Source organism: Cheilinus undulatus, linkage group 20, assembly GCF_018320785.1.
Source record: "Cheilinus undulatus linkage group 20, ASM1832078v1, whole genome shotgun sequence".
In the NCBI taxonomy this organism is placed as follows: Eukaryota; Metazoa; Chordata; class Actinopteri; order Labriformes; family Labridae; genus Cheilinus; species Cheilinus undulatus.
This window is the reverse complement of record NC_054884.1, coordinates 25,176,237-25,192,503: the sequence shown is the minus strand read 5'-3', so window position 1 is coordinate 25,192,503 and position 16,267 is coordinate 25,176,237. Positions and strand designations below refer to the sequence as shown.

The window sequence follows — 16,267 nt, the reverse complement described above, 5'->3', positions numbered from 1 at the left end:
CCACCTCTTTTGACTACACAGCAGGACACAATGAGAGAATGATTCCACATCATATCCCAAAACAGCAAAAACTAAAGAGATGATATGTCAGGGTTAACAGGTTGGCATTGACTTCAACTCCCAAAGTGAAATTGAACTCTTTTCTGAGTGAAATGGCCTTCATTGTCAGAGTTACTTGACAGAGTTGATCCAGCAGTGTTATTTCAACTCAGTGTCAGTTGATCTAAGCCCCGCACACTGGAAGAGGGGTCCTGCTGCACACGGCACATCTCTGATGGCCACTCTCACAGACTGTTAATTTAAATCTCTTTCAGAACAGAAATACATGCAAAAACTCTAAAAAAAAAGTCATATTTATACTCCTGTTAAGTGTGTGGGTTAGGGTGAAGGCAATAAAGATTAAAAGTTAAAAACCTGACATGCAAAATCTGATAACAAAATGTTTAAAAAAGCTAGTAAACAGTCTGCTTATGGGGAAAAAGCTCAACCTCCATGAAAACATTCTAATGTAGCAATAATAGCTTACTTAGCTCTATTGGCTGAACAAACTATGTAGATAACATTGCTACATAGCTGATTTAGCAAAATCTAAGCTCGCAAAGCTGCTATGTAAGCTACATGCTTTAGCTATGATTGATAAAAGTCACGTTGCTTAAGCTAACTTAGCTACATTGGCCTCTGTAGTATTGTTAATCAAGTAGTTAGTGTAATAATGTTTTAGCTAAAAAAAAAAAAAAGCTAAAGCTAAAGGAGCTAAGGTGAGCCAACCTTGTTTATCTCTGTTTTATTTATGAAATCTTTCTTTGTCTGTAATATGTGCAATGTGGTTATTTCATGACTGTAAAAGCCAGACTTTGGCTATGAATAAAACTTAATACAAAAAAACCTAAAACATACTGGCAAATTACAGCAGTGGATGGTGTCTCAGGGTGCACTCACACTAGCCCATCTGTACCGTGTCGTATTCTTACCATGCAAAAGCCCATTTGACCCCCTCCCCGTCCCCCCTTTGGCCCGCACTCACACTGCTCAACGCATCCAGGCCTGAGCACGGATACGTCACGTGCCGACGTCATCACATGAAGCATCCACCGTTGATGAACTTATACGTGTTGATGACTCAGTATACATAAGTGTTGATTTTTAGGCTGTAAAATAGCAATAGATTTATACGATATCTGATCTGGCATCCGCGCCTGTGCTCCTTCATTTGCATCCGTGCCGTGCCTAGGCCCACCTCGTCCTTCTGTGCCGGGGCCTCGAAGCATGCCGCGGTGAAGCACACAACGATTGCACTCACACTGGCCTAACGTACCAGACTTTAGGCTGAAACGGGCCCAGGCACGGTACGGATGGCCTAGTGTGAGTGCGACCTCAGATGACTGGTCTGTGAGGGTTGATGTCAGTCTGCAGCCAGACTGACTTGAATTTTTCGGGATTTGTGGGCAGAGTTCCCCATCATGCCCTTGGGCAGAGTGTTTACATGTGTTTTATATGTGTTTAGTTGTGTCTGGAGGCTGCCTGTTGTACAGTGATCCCTACTTGGGTTCTTTTGGTAACTTTTTCAGTGGATTGCTATTTTTTTTCGATGTGAGACACTATGAGTGAAGTTATCCACTGAGTTAGAGCTCCTGTCTAGGACTGTGGGGGCTCCTTGAAGACACATTGTGCATTAGTATACATTGCCTTGCTATTAGGCTGACTCTCTGTTTGATTCTTGCAGGTGGAGACCCAACTTGCCACGGATTTTCAAGAGTAACTGCAGCTCTGTTGTATAACATTTATCACTTTAAAATATTAGTTTAACTACATGTAGCTGGACCAGTATAGATGCATTTTAAAATGATAAACTTAAAGCTATAAGATTTAACACTGTCAATTTTGCTGTGCATTTAACTTTATTACAGAGGTGTGACTTTACCTGAGCAATCTGGTTGGAGATCTATTCTCTAGCTACTCAGTACTTAAAGTAAACTCAAAATACTTTTGATATTATCTTGTGTAATTTTAACCAGAGTAACTTTATGTTTCCTCGTGCACTATAGTGGTGTACTTTTTCCACCTCTGATTGTGTTCTTTACATGAAGCGAGGCTTTGATGCGAGGCTGTAGACAACTGAACCCTCCTCTGCAGTCTCTATACAGATTCTACATGGAGATGTAGAATCTGTACACAGGGGTAAGAGAAATGTTTTAATATTTCACTGTCCAGCAATAGTAAACTTCACAGAGACATGTACATAGTGTGTAAAAGCAAAGAAAACCAGAACAATGATTAATTACAAATATAATCTGTGTTAAAAAACAGTTTTACTTATGCTGCTTGAGTGTTCAAAATACCACAACTAGACGCTGACATTTGAAGATTTTTCTTTACATATGATGTATCAAACAATCATTATATAAAAAGCATTCTCCATGGAAGTGTGTTCACCTGTAACACAACTTACAAGAAATATGATGGACAAAATGTGCAGTCGGGTGACTGCCTGCTTGCACATGGACACAGAGAGCATTGGAAAAGCATAGAAACAAAGCAAGGCATGTACAAGTAGTGCAGTATTATAAAGATAGAACAGTATCAAAAGTAACAAAAGTCAGATACGAGCCTACATATTTCACCAAGAGCTGCGCTTAAAGGAAATGTTGCTTTGACGTGAATGTATATATGCTGCATTGCAATCAAGTAAAAAAAAAAAAAAGAAAAAAGGAATTTATTCTGATGAATAAAACATGCTTTAATGACCGGAAATCTAACAGAGCTCAACAGTGACTGCCCACTTTTATGAGGGATTTGGCTCTGGAACTAAATTGCCCAGTTCAAATCCTCCATACATCAGCATTTTGTATCCAGGAACTGAGACAACAAGCATCCCAAAAACTCCCACAATCCATTGTGATTCGCTAAATTCATTGCTAATGATAGCTTTTCAAACTTTTAAACTGTACACAGACATTTTTTCTACATTACAGTGCTACAGTGAGACAGTCAAGGATTGTGGGTAGTGTAGTTTTTTAACTCTCGATGGCAACATAACTGTGTTTTATCTAAACAAGGTTCATAGTGTATGAACTTGTGTTTTCTGCAGGAGTATAACCATCATTTTACACTCAGATGGCGTGAGTTTGAATGGGACTTTTACCTCCAGAACCACACTGTTGAGCTCAAGATATCCCCCATTAGCTAAATTAAAAGGGTAACAAAACTAGAAAATGAATAACTGTATGATAAGTGCATATTTCCTTTTCCACTACAGATTTCAAAGGGTATCTATCATTTAGAGGCCCCCTTTTCAGTTTTTTTGCACCTGTGTTAAGGTATCTGGAGTATCTGTTGACCCAGGAAATGTTAAATTAGCCAACCCAGTCCTTTTTCTGTGGTTTTTATATGTCTGAAAGAACAAAATTCTAATTTTCCAGTCAGAATCTGCTCTCCTTGTTGCAATTATAACAATACCAGCCTCTAATCAGGTATTTCTCACTACACAGCTGTATCTTAGAAAAAGAGCTCATTTATTTGAAGAGACACCCACAAAAATAGACCACTCAGACAAAGGCTGTTTGGAGTTGGTTTATACAGGGTCAACCTCTGGTGCCTGATCCATGTTATTTTTCAACCCAAGCATGGGAGAGACATTTCATGCAGACCCACAAGGGACTGTGTTAAAAGTTGGAAAATGGGTATGATATGTCACCTTAAAATCCTCACACGAACCCTATAGAAGTGTGCGTACCTAAATGACATCTGTACAGCTGAAACTTTGAGAAAGTCTTCATTGATTTCATGATTAAACAACACAAAAATTCCTTGAGCACACAGGGAAATAGTCAAAAGCGCAGATGACTTCAAGCAGAGCAATATTTCAAAGATCCTCTCCGTGGGATGTATGTTTTATCCTCCCCTTTTTGCTTCCAAACTCCATTTAAAACGTGTCCCTACATCCCCAAAGTGAGCTCCTCAAGGACTGTTAAATGAAACAGAATCAGTGACACTTCACTGTTACCTTTCCTGAAATACTGTATGTGCAGAAATTTTGAATCAGTTAACCACTGATTTGTTCAAAAACATGTTAACCGCAGTAATAGTTCATTTTGATCGAAATGAACAGAAGTTAACATTTAAACTGCTTCCTTATGAAAGTCTAATGGTCTGCCAGTGGTTATTTTATTATCACAGTCACTTAAACAGCTGCTGTGTTTAAGTATTACACCATAGATCAAAGTTGTGATTCCAACTATTTTGAGACCCAGCCATCCAATCTATGCCATCTACCAGGCCACCAGCAAACAAATAATGATTTATAGTCATATAACTTTCCATTTCAAGCTTTACCGTTCTCTCTTGACCATAATATTCCAACAAAAACACTGTAAATCAGTGGTTCTCAACTGGTGGATCAGGACCCAAAAGTGGGTTGGGAACCTGTTTGGGAAGCTCCAAGCTTTAATATCTCCATTTATTTATCATTTCTCTCTTTTTCTGTGATAACAAGGGAATTTTGGTTGAAAGTGGTCTGGCTGCAGACCCCAGATGTCTGGCATCCCTTTTTGCAAACCACTATTGTGAGACGCTGCATCTGTCAGAACAGAAAGGACATAATTTAACGGTATGTTTCAGAAGTTTTTAAAGAATTCAACTTTATTACCTCCGCCAAGGAAGTTATGTGATCAGCAGGGTTTGTTTGTTTGTTTGTTAGCAACATAACTCAAAAAGTTATGGACAGATTTGATGAAATTTTCGGGAAATGACAGAAATGGCATAAGGAAGAACTGATTAGATTTTGGGAGTGATCTGGATCACCGTCTGGATCCAGGAATTTTTTAAAGGATTCTTCACTATCGTGAGATAGGGCTAATGGCGGAGGTCTGCGCTCTCTAAGTGCTTAGTTGATAGATACAGTCTGACAGTTCATAAAATAACTCAACTGCAGACATTACAGACTGAGCAACATCTCATAAATAAAACCAAGAAAAGATCAGCTGTCTAATCCAGGATTAAATTATGTATAGACACGTTTTAGAAGTTTGTAGGCGAATGCTGGCTCGCTTTAGCTGCCTTACGGGAATGTAAGACAATGTAGCTACAATAGCTTTAGTGAAAGCTTACAAAGCTAGAATGAGCCATTGTTTGTGTAAAAACTTCCAAAACAGGTCTAGCTTAAGGAAACATAGCATATTCTAAAGTAGCTAAAGTAGCAAAGTTATCTAAATGGCTACGTTAGTTATGTAGCTATGAGACCTACATAGTAAACAGAGCTAAAGTAGCTTCTTTAGCTTTAGATTCAGCTATTTTTGCTAAGTAGCTATGTAATCTATGTAGCTTAAGTAGCTGTGTTAACTTTAGCCTTAGCTACATTAGCTATGTTAGAGTGTAATTAATGGAGGACAAGATTTTTCCTGTAAGTAGACCATTTATTTGGCTTTATTAAATGTGTTGTAATCAGGTTTTACAGGTCAGGTTTTTCACTTTTTATTTAGCCCAACCCTGATCTAAACCCTTATCCAAACCAGAATCCAATTTTATTTTGAAAGTTTTGCTGTGTGTTTCTGTTCTGACAGATCCGGTGTCTCACTATGATCTGTCTTGTTTTAGTTATTTTCTTAGACTTGATTTATTCAACTTCACACCCTGGGCTAACAGCTGAAGCTGGCTTTCCTATGAATGTGTTAAATTCCTGAAATCTCTAAAAATCAACCAAAATTCAGGTGCTGCCACCAAGGCTGGTGTAAGCATGAGGACAACTGGACATTGCCCAGACACTGTTGAGGAAAGCAATGGGTCACAGACCCTTTGAATAGCCTGCTGCTTCTAACTGAGTGGCACTCCCAAGTGCTATGTAGCAGTATTTACTTAAACTTAAAAGGCCAGATTCAACATTTGGACATGTGTTCTTGACTTGACTCGGGGATATTAAAGCACTGACTGGCCTGAATACTGTTCTTTACTGTTGATTCTGTGGTAGCAAGGGCATTAAGCGTTGGTAGGTTCACTGGGTAGCAGATGCCCAGGGGCACAGTCATGTTAATCTGGCCTTGGCTGTCACAGAAAATGGAGTGAAATAAAATGTATGCATGCATGTCCTCCCAGGACTTCTGTTATGATGCACTTCTTAAACATGTTTGTTTTGTCCTGTCTGTTTATTTAATCATATCTTTTGTTCCATTTAAGATCCTCCCTGCAATATTTTTCATAAAAAAATGAACATTTTCAGAAATTTGGGTCATGATTTCTCATTAAATAGTTGGTTGTAGGTCCTGAGACAAGACCAGCTGAGAACCACATATTCAAATCCAGTAAATTATTTAATCAAAACACTTTACATTCATTTAAAAAAACAAACAAACAAACAAAAAAAACACTGATATTCTTGCCTGAAAATTTCACAACAAAAGCGCCCATAGTTGGCAGCATTTTGGCTTTTCAGGCATTAAGTAAGCTCTCTTATGCTCTGGCTTTAAACATGATGAAACTGAGTTTTAAAGAATGTAAAGATTCAGTAATGTTTTTTCAAATGAAAGTCAACATTCAAAATTAATGCTGAAAATGAACAATTAATAGATGAACAGATGTGTGCCCAGCTCTGTGAATATGTGAGATGGATTAACCTAGAACTTCAACTCTCTCCTCTCCAGATTTGAAGAAAACTTGGCAGAAAAGATGCAACAAAACCACTTTTCTCTTTCAGTGGTTGATTCAAGCCTTGTCCGACTGGCTCAACACTGCTACTCAGAGCAAAAACCTTCAGGAAAAGAAATACTGCCTTCAAAACAAACTACATGTTCTCTTGTGTCACTGCACAAAATTCTTTTTCTCTTCTTGAAATTAAAAGAACAAAATGCTAACAAAAATGTAGTGTTCCCTTCATTAAAAGATATTTCACATAAACATTCCTGCAATCGCAATTTCACAGATTTGCCTTTTTTTCAATAAAATCTCCTAACACTTGTCTTGATGATCATATGTTGATTAAAAAAATGCTGTAAAAAGCAAATTTAAAATTCTATGTTGCTACTGTGTAGTAAAAGTGTCTGGCACAGTGCACTGTGTGGCAATAAATACAGAATATAAATACTTTACATGTACCTGAGCTCAGACTCGTAGCACCATTTTAGAGACAGAGCACCAAAAGGGACATGGCACGTCTACTGATTCTCAGAGAAGCCGCCATCTTTTTAAGGTTTTCAGAGTTTTCATAGTGCAAAATTATTTTTTTAAGTGTCTTATCACAACAATGTCCCCTTGGGCCAAAGTCTCAGCTGCTGTATTTGATGTTGGCGATTATGCAAGGCTTTGGTAGTGTCGGAGGCTGCTTGGGACTGGGTCTGGAAGAGGAACAAAGAGTAAAAAGTAAGGTAAGCAAGCATCATATGTTGTTTTTCTAAATAAATGTGAGGATGTAACTTGCCTGTTCGGGCGTGGGAGAGGGCGAACGGGTCGGGGTAAGACAGATACTGCTGCAGGGCCACAAACGGATGAAGGTCCTTGGACTACAGAGGGGCTTCGAAGCACACGGGAGGTCCTTGGATCAGCTGGAAGGGGTTTTTGAGGAGGACTGGGCTTCTCCAACTCCTAGAGACACAAAACATAGATAAGGTTGCCACAAAGCATCCCCACAGCATGATGCTGCCACCACCATGCTCTACAGTGGGAATGGTGTGTTTGTGGTGTTGTGCAGTGTTTAGGGTCTTGTCTGATGCTCAAAAAGCCCCATTTTGGTCTCATCAGACCAAAGAACTTTTGTCCAAGTGACAATCTCCACTTGAGATTTATTTTGAGTTTTTTTCAACAGTGGCTTTCTCTTTACCAATCTCCCATAAAGCTTTTACTGGGAAAAAACAGGCAACAGTTGAATGCAGAGTCTCTCTCATCTCAGCTGCTGAAGCTTGTAACTCCTTCAGAGAAGTCATAGGTGTCTTGGTGGCCTCTCTCACTAGTCTCCTTCTTGCACAGTCACTCAATTTGTGGGGACGGCCTGATCTAGGCAGATTTACACATGTGCTATATTCCTTCCATTTCTTGATGAAAGATTGAACTGAATTCTGGGTTATGGTCAGTGCCTTGGAAATGTTTTGTATCCGTCCCCTGACTTATACTCTTCAGTAACATTTTCTCTGAGTCCTCTGATTTCACTACATTAAAGAGGTTTTTTTTTGGCAAAAAAAAGCGCCAAATTATATTGACAATGATTTATTTATTACTTTATATAGATGCTGTATGCCACGATAATGACCTGTTCAAACTATAAGTAGTTTCTGAGCCACCGTCTGAAGGACCCAAAGCTCTAGGATAAAAAAAATGAAATAATGAGCTGACACTGAAATTACATTAACAGCCAGGTTTTCACGTTTCATTTGCTGCATTAAAGACGCTAATACAAGGGAGATACCATCTTTTTTGGTACTCCACCTTTGGTAGCTTGTACTTTTTACACAGTTTTTTTTTTTTTTCCATGAGGAAAAAGTGGAAAGGAAAGGGCCTGAATAGCAGTTTTGGACTTTTCAAATGGACTACAAATTACTTTCAATCTCCACCAGATGGCACTCTCAGTCAGATAATAACTGCAGCATCAGGCTTTAAGGCCAGCCCTCCTCATGCCCCTTCAATGAGAGGAACATGTCATGTGGTTTTAATCTTCTCTAAAACACTAATATCATAATATAGTAGTCCTTCTACCCGGCCCCAATCTTCTCTATATGGGAGAAATTAAAACATGAGTGAGGAAGGAGCCAAACAAGCCGACCTAAGGCCTCACTGGGGTGTCGAATCTGGTCCGAAGATTCAAAACATGAATACTTCGAAATTAAATGTTTTACCGAAGTCGCATGCATTGTGTTAAGTTCAATGAAGTTCATTCTGTTCCTGGCAAGCTTCTGCACTATTAATGCCGTGTTATTCATTCATCATACTAAAAAGCCATAATCGTCCTGCACTTGGCCAACTTCTCTTATTACTTAAATGCACGTTTTAACACCACATGATATCCACCTTGATTGCTTCTTCGCTTATCCCACTTCAGTTTTACAATTTTTTTGGGGAAAAAAAAGACTTTATGAGGGTGATAAAATGCAAAAAGAGGAAAAAAGAGAAAGGTTCAGAAGGAAAAATGCAAAAATAATAAATGAATAAAATAAAAATAATGGAAAGACGAGGCTGGGATCCTTCTGTGTGCTCAGTTTATTTGTATTTTACTTTTCCATTCCATCTGTTTCCTTCTCAAGTTTATTCCACTTTCAAATGAATCTATGTTCTTTCAACATAAAAGGATTTTTTTTCTTTCTTCTTCAAAAATTTCTTTAATTGTCGGGGCACCAGTGCCCACGTGGTTAGTTTGTGCGCTCTGTGTACAGAAGCTGTAGTCCTTGAAGTGGAGGCTCAGTTTTAAATCTATCCTGTGACTCCTTTCTTGCATATCATTCCCCACTCTCTTTCTCCCTCTTTTTTTGACTCTGTCCACTATCCTGTCTCTAAAATAAAGGCATAAAAAGCCACAAAATATATCTGAAATATGATGTATCTGTTAACCTCCATGCATTAATAGATAACAGTTTAACATCCATGCTACTACAAGTGCTTTGTCTTTAATTAAATGTAGTGTATTACTAAATAAACGTGTCACAAAAAGTAAGGACATTTTTGTTTGGTAGACTATTTCTTTGATGTAACAATACTTCTTAGCAATAAATCTTACACTGTTTATTTCCATTTTAAATGGTGTCTCATTTGTAAGGAACATGCAATTGTGGGAGGAGCAGCTGAGCTGAGTAAGTGCAAATGCTGGTTGAAGAACGGGATGCCATTCAACAGCAGTGTTTGACCAGCATGAGGAGGAGATGCCAGACTGTTGTGGCTGTGTATGGTTCTTCCACACGCTACTGAGGCTCCTGTTTGTTAAAAGAATAAATTTTTTAATTGCCAATATGTCTTGTTTCTTCAGATTTCAATCATCCAATCCATCAAACAAGAGTCAATGGCAGAATAACCTGTTTGGCATTGGCAGAGTAGATTTGGCAAATTTTTCATGGGCGCAACCCACATCCTCAGCTCTGCTGCTCATTCCACAAATGCATGTTCCTTACAAATGTAACACCATTTAAAAGAGAAATAAACAGGCTTTCCAGTGGTATAAGATTTCTTGCCAAGAAGAATTGTTACAACAAAGAAATAATCTACCAAACTCAAATTTACTTACTTTTTGTGCCAGGTTTATTTCTCTTTTCTTCCATATTCTTGTTGAAGGTTTACCTAATTAAAAGCTCCTGCTAGAAGTTCTTAATGAGTTCTTAATGAGCTAAAAAGCAAACCAATTCATCAGTATTAAGGATAACTATTTCCATAGTTGTTTTAATGTTTAAAACTGCAGCTGAGGGGGTAGGTGTCAAAAACTACTTGTTTTTTACATTTTCCACCCCAAACTTCTTGATGACACTTACTCTGCTGGTTGGTTGTATAGTGCATTGTGGAATATAATACAATTTCATTTGACAGACATTGTAAAATCCAGAAGGGATGAAATTTCAAAAACAATCTTATTGCAAAGGTGGCATCTACCACAGTGCCACACTTGAAGTCACTGAGCTCTTCAGAATGGCCAGTTTTGTTTATCAGAAACAGAGACTGCATGGCTAGGTGCTTGATTTTATACACCTGTGGCAACAGGTCTGATTGAAACACCTGAATTCAGTAATAGACAGATATGGCCAAATACTTTTTTCCATATAGTGTATCTCTGAAGCCCAGGCCCAGGGGGAAGGATCACTCTGTCCCCACTATGCCCCCATGCCATTTTTATTGAAGGCAAAACATCACAGCGGCGTAAACATAACGCCTTGAAATGTCTCTGTTAATCGGCCTGCTGTTGAAAGAAAGCAGTCAAAAACACAACGTTCACATGTACAGGACAAAATCAGCAAAGAGATGAGAAGAGTGTTTTTCTCAGAAACAGACCCCTGAAAAACCTTTCCAACAAAGAGCAAGAGTAGAAAAATGAGTCTCAAAAGAATAAAGTGAAATGGCACAAAATGCCAGCAAAGTCCATGATAAGAACATTTTGAAAATCATCTTAAAAATCCAAGTCTGTCTGAAAATTCTTCAGGTGAAGCTCTTCCCAGACCCCCAGCAGAGAGCTTTCAGTGTGTGGGGGGAAAAAAACAGCTCTGTCAAAGTCTTAAAGCTGCCAAACAGCTGCTAAAGACACTGTCGGTGAAGTCTGCTGCCAACAGGCTTCCACTTTCAGATTCACACTTTGACATTAAGAAGGAACATCTGAAAGGCAAAGCTACTTTTACAAGTCAAAAAATTTGCAGAGAGCTTTATCTGTTGTACAGGTGTACGATAAACCTTTGTAACGTGAAGTTCTTGGAAACTATGTGTCGTGTTTTCCAAGGTAAGAAAAAGGACATTTCATACTTTTTAGAGCAACATTTTAGTTCATGACAGACCTAAGAGAAGCAGATCACAGCTAGCTTAAACCTGACCATTTAAGCATTTATAGCCCCAGTACACACACCCTTCCATATCATAGCTCTTTAACTATATCCATAAAATGCCTACATGTTTATATGCTTAGAAATACTATTAAGTTATTTCAGGCAAAATTACTGTAAGTGTACAGTGTTCCTCATTCATTGGTTACAGGGTTAATATGCAATGGCCTTTTCTGAGTCAGTGAAATTCTTTAATCTTAGACCTCCTCTGTCCCCTCTCAATTATTTGTACTTCCTTTAGGAGATACTCGTAGTTCTTAGTGAGGCCTGCGGGTCTTTAGATGTTTGTTGGGTTCTTTTGTGATCTCTTGGATGAGTCCTTGATGCGCTCTTGTATTTATTTTGGTAAGCCAGTCATTCCTGGGAGGTTCACCACTGTTCTAAGTTTTCCCCATTTGTGGCTAATGGCTCTTGCTGAGGTTTACCGGAGTCCCAAAGCCTTAGAAAAGACTTTGTAACCCTTTGCAGACTGTCACTGACTCTGTTTCTCATCTGTTCTTGCATTTTTTATATGATGGCATGATGTGTTGCTTTTTGAGATCTTTTGGTCTACTTCACTTTGTCAGACAGGCTCTACTTTCTACTTTGTCTAGTATTAAAATTTGTTTGATGATCTGAAACATGTAAGTGTGACAATTATGCAGAAAAAATGAGAATTCAGGAGGGGGGAATTATTTTTCGCATTACTTTCTATAGTGGTATTTTCACAAATGTCTTTTTATGTTCTTTTTGATGCTTCCTTTACTTATATAAATCATGCTGAGTTGCCTTTGTACATAAAATACAATCAAGTAATAATGCTGCCTTGCCTTAGATGTAGTTTTTGAACAAGTTTTGTACTTTTCCATACTACTGATCATTAAATTAACATGAAATATAACAAATAAAACATGCAGTATCAAGAAAGTATCAAAGTATCCAAACTGTTCTTACTTCAAACTTTGAAAAAGTTGACAATTTATCTTCCAAATAAGCTGATATGGCCAGATAGTTTGATTTTTCAGACTAGATCTCAAAATTAAAAGCCATAAAATTCACTATGACTAGATAGCTTTGAAACCTATCTACTGATGCTCCATTAAGAACATCCATTTAAAAGGGGATAAAGTCTACTGATCTGACTGCAGATGTAATGCATTTTGAGTTGAAATCAACTTTAACATCTACAAGTCGATGTTTTCTGCACTGACATGGCAATGCAAAGGTTCAACATCAACTTTACAATTATTTTCCTGCAGAAAAGCACGCATATTTTTGCATATCAAAAAAGCCACACTGATATGAAGCCCATACTAGTGATCGTTTTAGCTAAAGGATATCTACCTCAGGCTCTTGTATCCTTTATTCATCATTTTCTTCACTCATTATCTTTCCCCTCACTCCATCTCTATATCACGTTTCTCCTCTGTCTTTTCGATCTCTCTCTCTAAGACTCTCTGCTTGACTCACCCAGAGGGTACAAGTCAAACTGGATTAAAGGCAAATACGAGTCTTTGAGAATCACTAAGTTAGAGGGATTTAACAGCAGGAACCTCTGCCTTTCTCTTTCCCCTCAACTTTGACAGCCTGCAACGCAACTCCACAGAATACCAGTGGCAGCAAATTTACCACCCTGGGATATTTGGACACGCTCACTCCCTCCAGTTGCCGTTTCATCTTTTCTGTACCTTCCTCATCCTCAGGAAGTCTGGCTCTATTTTTAATATTTATGTGGCTGTTTTGGAACCTAGAATTTAAGTTTGCCTGCTAGCACCCTCAGTTAAGATGGTTATTTTATGGACCTACCTACCTGTCAGGATGCTTGCAGTATACAAGAACCAAGAAAAAACTCAACAAACAAAACGGTTTCACCAAGACACAGCAGAGGGATTACAAAAGTTACTCACCATGACCATCCTGCAGGAGTTGTGGCGTGACGTGTTACGAAATGGCGCCCCACGGGGTGCAACATGGATATGAGGAGGAGGCAAAGGAGGTCTTGGCTGCACAGGGCCTGGGGACAGGGACAGGGTGAGAGACAGAGGGACAGGGTGGCTGAGGTGAACCGGAGGGCACTGGGGCAGTCTATGCAGGCTGTGGTGGGAGGGGTAGGGTGCTGGTGGGAGCACTGCCTCGGGCCCCCGGTGAGGAGGCTGTAGAGAAAAGATGAAAGACAGAGGGGTTGGTCAAAAGAAAGAGCGCCTGCTTCCTATCAGAAACAGTCATGTTAAAACCTCTCCTCTTCCTGCGCTGCTCTTCCTGACGTCATCAGACATGCATAAATCAAATGCTCCTCTTTTGCTTGCTCACTTTACTTCAAGTCCTCTTCAGGTAACCCATCAAAGAGCCTAAATCAAAGGTAAAGAGGCTACGCAAGATCCCAGTGAGACAGATCAGACAGAGAAAACAGCCAAAATGACTTTTCTTTGCATGTAGACTGACCAGATGTGCATGTTGTAACCAAAAAGGCACACAAACTGTTGTTTAGCGCAGCTCACTCTGCCTGGAAAATGACCTCACCTGCACTGTGCTGACATCAAACAGCCTTACATCCTTTCTCTTCTTACCGTTGACCCCAAATGAAAACCACATGCGGCTAACTGAAAACTCATGCTAATGCACAACAGCTTTTTTCCTCTTCCTTGCTGTGTGCCACCATGAAGCATAAATGTCAATCCTGACACAGCTGTTCTCATTTCAGAGATCGATCACAGGCCTCTTCCCATTACAAAGGGTGTCAAGGAGGTAATAAAGTAGTTAAGAAACACGGGTATGGAGGAATTACAGGAAAAAAAAAACCCTGCTCTGTCCCTCAATTACCCCCACCAGGATGGGTTGACATCTCAAGTAAGCAGACAGTAAACATTCCTCATGTGCAGATAAATCAATTTCTGTTTTAGCAGGCAGCTGTTAATGACAAGAGATGTATTCAAGTGTCAAGAACACGCAGACTCCATTATCACCACCTCCTCCACATGTCCACAAACACAGGGGAGGATTTAATTGGATTTGAATGAGCTGCCATTTGTGTGAAAACAACACGTCAATCCTGCTGAGGATGATTTGTGAGGAGTGTTGCAGAGCGCTGGTGATCCTGCGTTTGTTTGACTCAGAGACGGTCCCTAAGATGTCTAATCTGTGTGTTTGTGGTCTGCCTGTTGTTGACGATGTGCGGAGCAGTGACCTTGAAGATGGTGGCGCTGTGGGGGACAGGCGGAGCCGGGCGAGACGGGGAAGTTGTGCTGGCTGACGGGGGCTGGTTAGGAGGGGACGGTCCGCTGATGGCAGCACTCACTGATCTGGAATTGAAAAATAATGAATTCAATATATTCTGTGATTTTGTTAATGACCTAATTATGATCTGAAAAAAGTTACCTCAGCTTCTCAAGCTGGTTCTTTTTACTGGTGAAGAGGAGGCTGAGGAGGGTTTTTCTCTTGATGCAGATGATTAGAGCAGCTCCCATGACAGTGAGGAGAGCAACCAGGATGCCCACGGTGAGACTCCCATTGTCTGCTCAAAAACACAAGGATAGTTTGATGAATTTGTTTTTATTCCTTTTGTTATGCGTAAATGAGACACCATGCCCAAAAAGTGTGAGGCAGGCCTCCTCTGTGGGGTGCAGTGTTAGAACATAAACCAGGAAAAGCAATTTGCACAGCTAACCTCTGCAGCATGTGGACGAAATTGGATAGATTTTTAGAAGGCCGTCAAATTATGGAAATTTTGAATCATGATTAATCTCAAATCTACAGTTATTAATGATTAACTGTCCACTTTATTGCATTTTAAAAACTTCTACTCTTAGACTATCCCAAGGCAGTCTGGCTGCAGACTGTACATCACTGACAGCCACTTTCACAGACCGTTCATCTAAGATGCCTTGTATCTCAGAACGGGGATACAGGCTAAAACTTTCAAAACTGACCTGCAAAACCTGATTACAAATTGTTTAATAAAGTCGAATAAACAGGCTACTTACAGAAAAAAAGTTCATCCTCCATGACAACATTCTAATGCAGATAGTGTAGCTCCCGTAGCTCTGTTAGCTACTAAGCTATGTAGCTAATGTAGCTATATACCTAAAGTAGCTTACATAGCTAAAGTTAGGCTCAGAGAGCAGCTGCATATGCTACATATCTACCTTATATACAAAGCTAAGTTAGCTTCAGTTAGGTTTGCTGAAGCTCACATTGCTAAAGCAAGGGTTGCTACAGCTTAACTTGCTGAAGCTAACTTAGCTATATATAGAGGAGCTAACATAACTACACAGCAAACATTATTAAAGCTAAGCTCACAAAGCAGCTATGTCAGTCATGTATATGCCTTATCTACATAGCTTAGTTAGCTTAGCTATGTTTGCAAAAGCTAACATTGCTAAAACTCACATTACGGGAGCTAACTTAGATATAGATAACAGAGAGTGAACTCACAACTACTGAAAACTTAGATCAAGCAGCTTAGGAATAAGGTGGGCTAATTGAAAATAAATATTTATAGTATAATCGCATACATTTTCCTTTTTAATAACTACAGTGACAGATATTTAAGCCTCCTTAAAATCAGCCTTCTCAGCTGTTATAGCTCACATTGAACAGAACATCTCCACTGATGATGTTAGACAAGTTGAACTGGGCTGAAAAATCAAGCTGTACTTGGTTGATGAGTTTTTGCCAGATCACTGTCGTATCCCATACTTTGTTCAGTTGGTGTTTACTTCATGTGTCTTGTTCAATTTTGTTGATCCTCTGACGTAGCGGGCTGCTTTTTGTCTCCTACTCTTTCTCTTCCTCTACTGGTTTGATCT

At 39.3% G+C, this 16,267-nt stretch overlaps 1 protein-coding gene across 1 annotated transcript in view; it reads right to left on the bottom strand.

The window, feature by feature from the left end:
* Positions 1–2,324: 2,324 nt before the first annotated feature.
* The window catches only part of LOC121528821 (disintegrin and metalloproteinase domain-containing protein 12), a 144,066-nt gene continuing 130,123 nt past the window's right edge, over positions 2,325–16,267 (bottom strand). The window contains exons 19-23 of the mRNA XM_041816428.1: positions 14,838–14,973; positions 14,647–14,761; positions 13,370–13,615; positions 7,406–7,569; positions 2,325–7,322 (exon numbers count right to left, since the gene is read on the bottom strand). Coding sequence (XP_041672362.1) covers positions 7,253–7,322; positions 7,406–7,569; positions 13,370–13,615; positions 14,647–14,761; positions 14,838–14,973 — 731 coding nt within the window. The 3' untranslated portion in view covers positions 2,325–7,252. The remainder of the gene's footprint in view (positions 7,323–7,405; positions 7,570–13,369; positions 13,616–14,646; positions 14,762–14,837; positions 14,974–16,267) is intronic.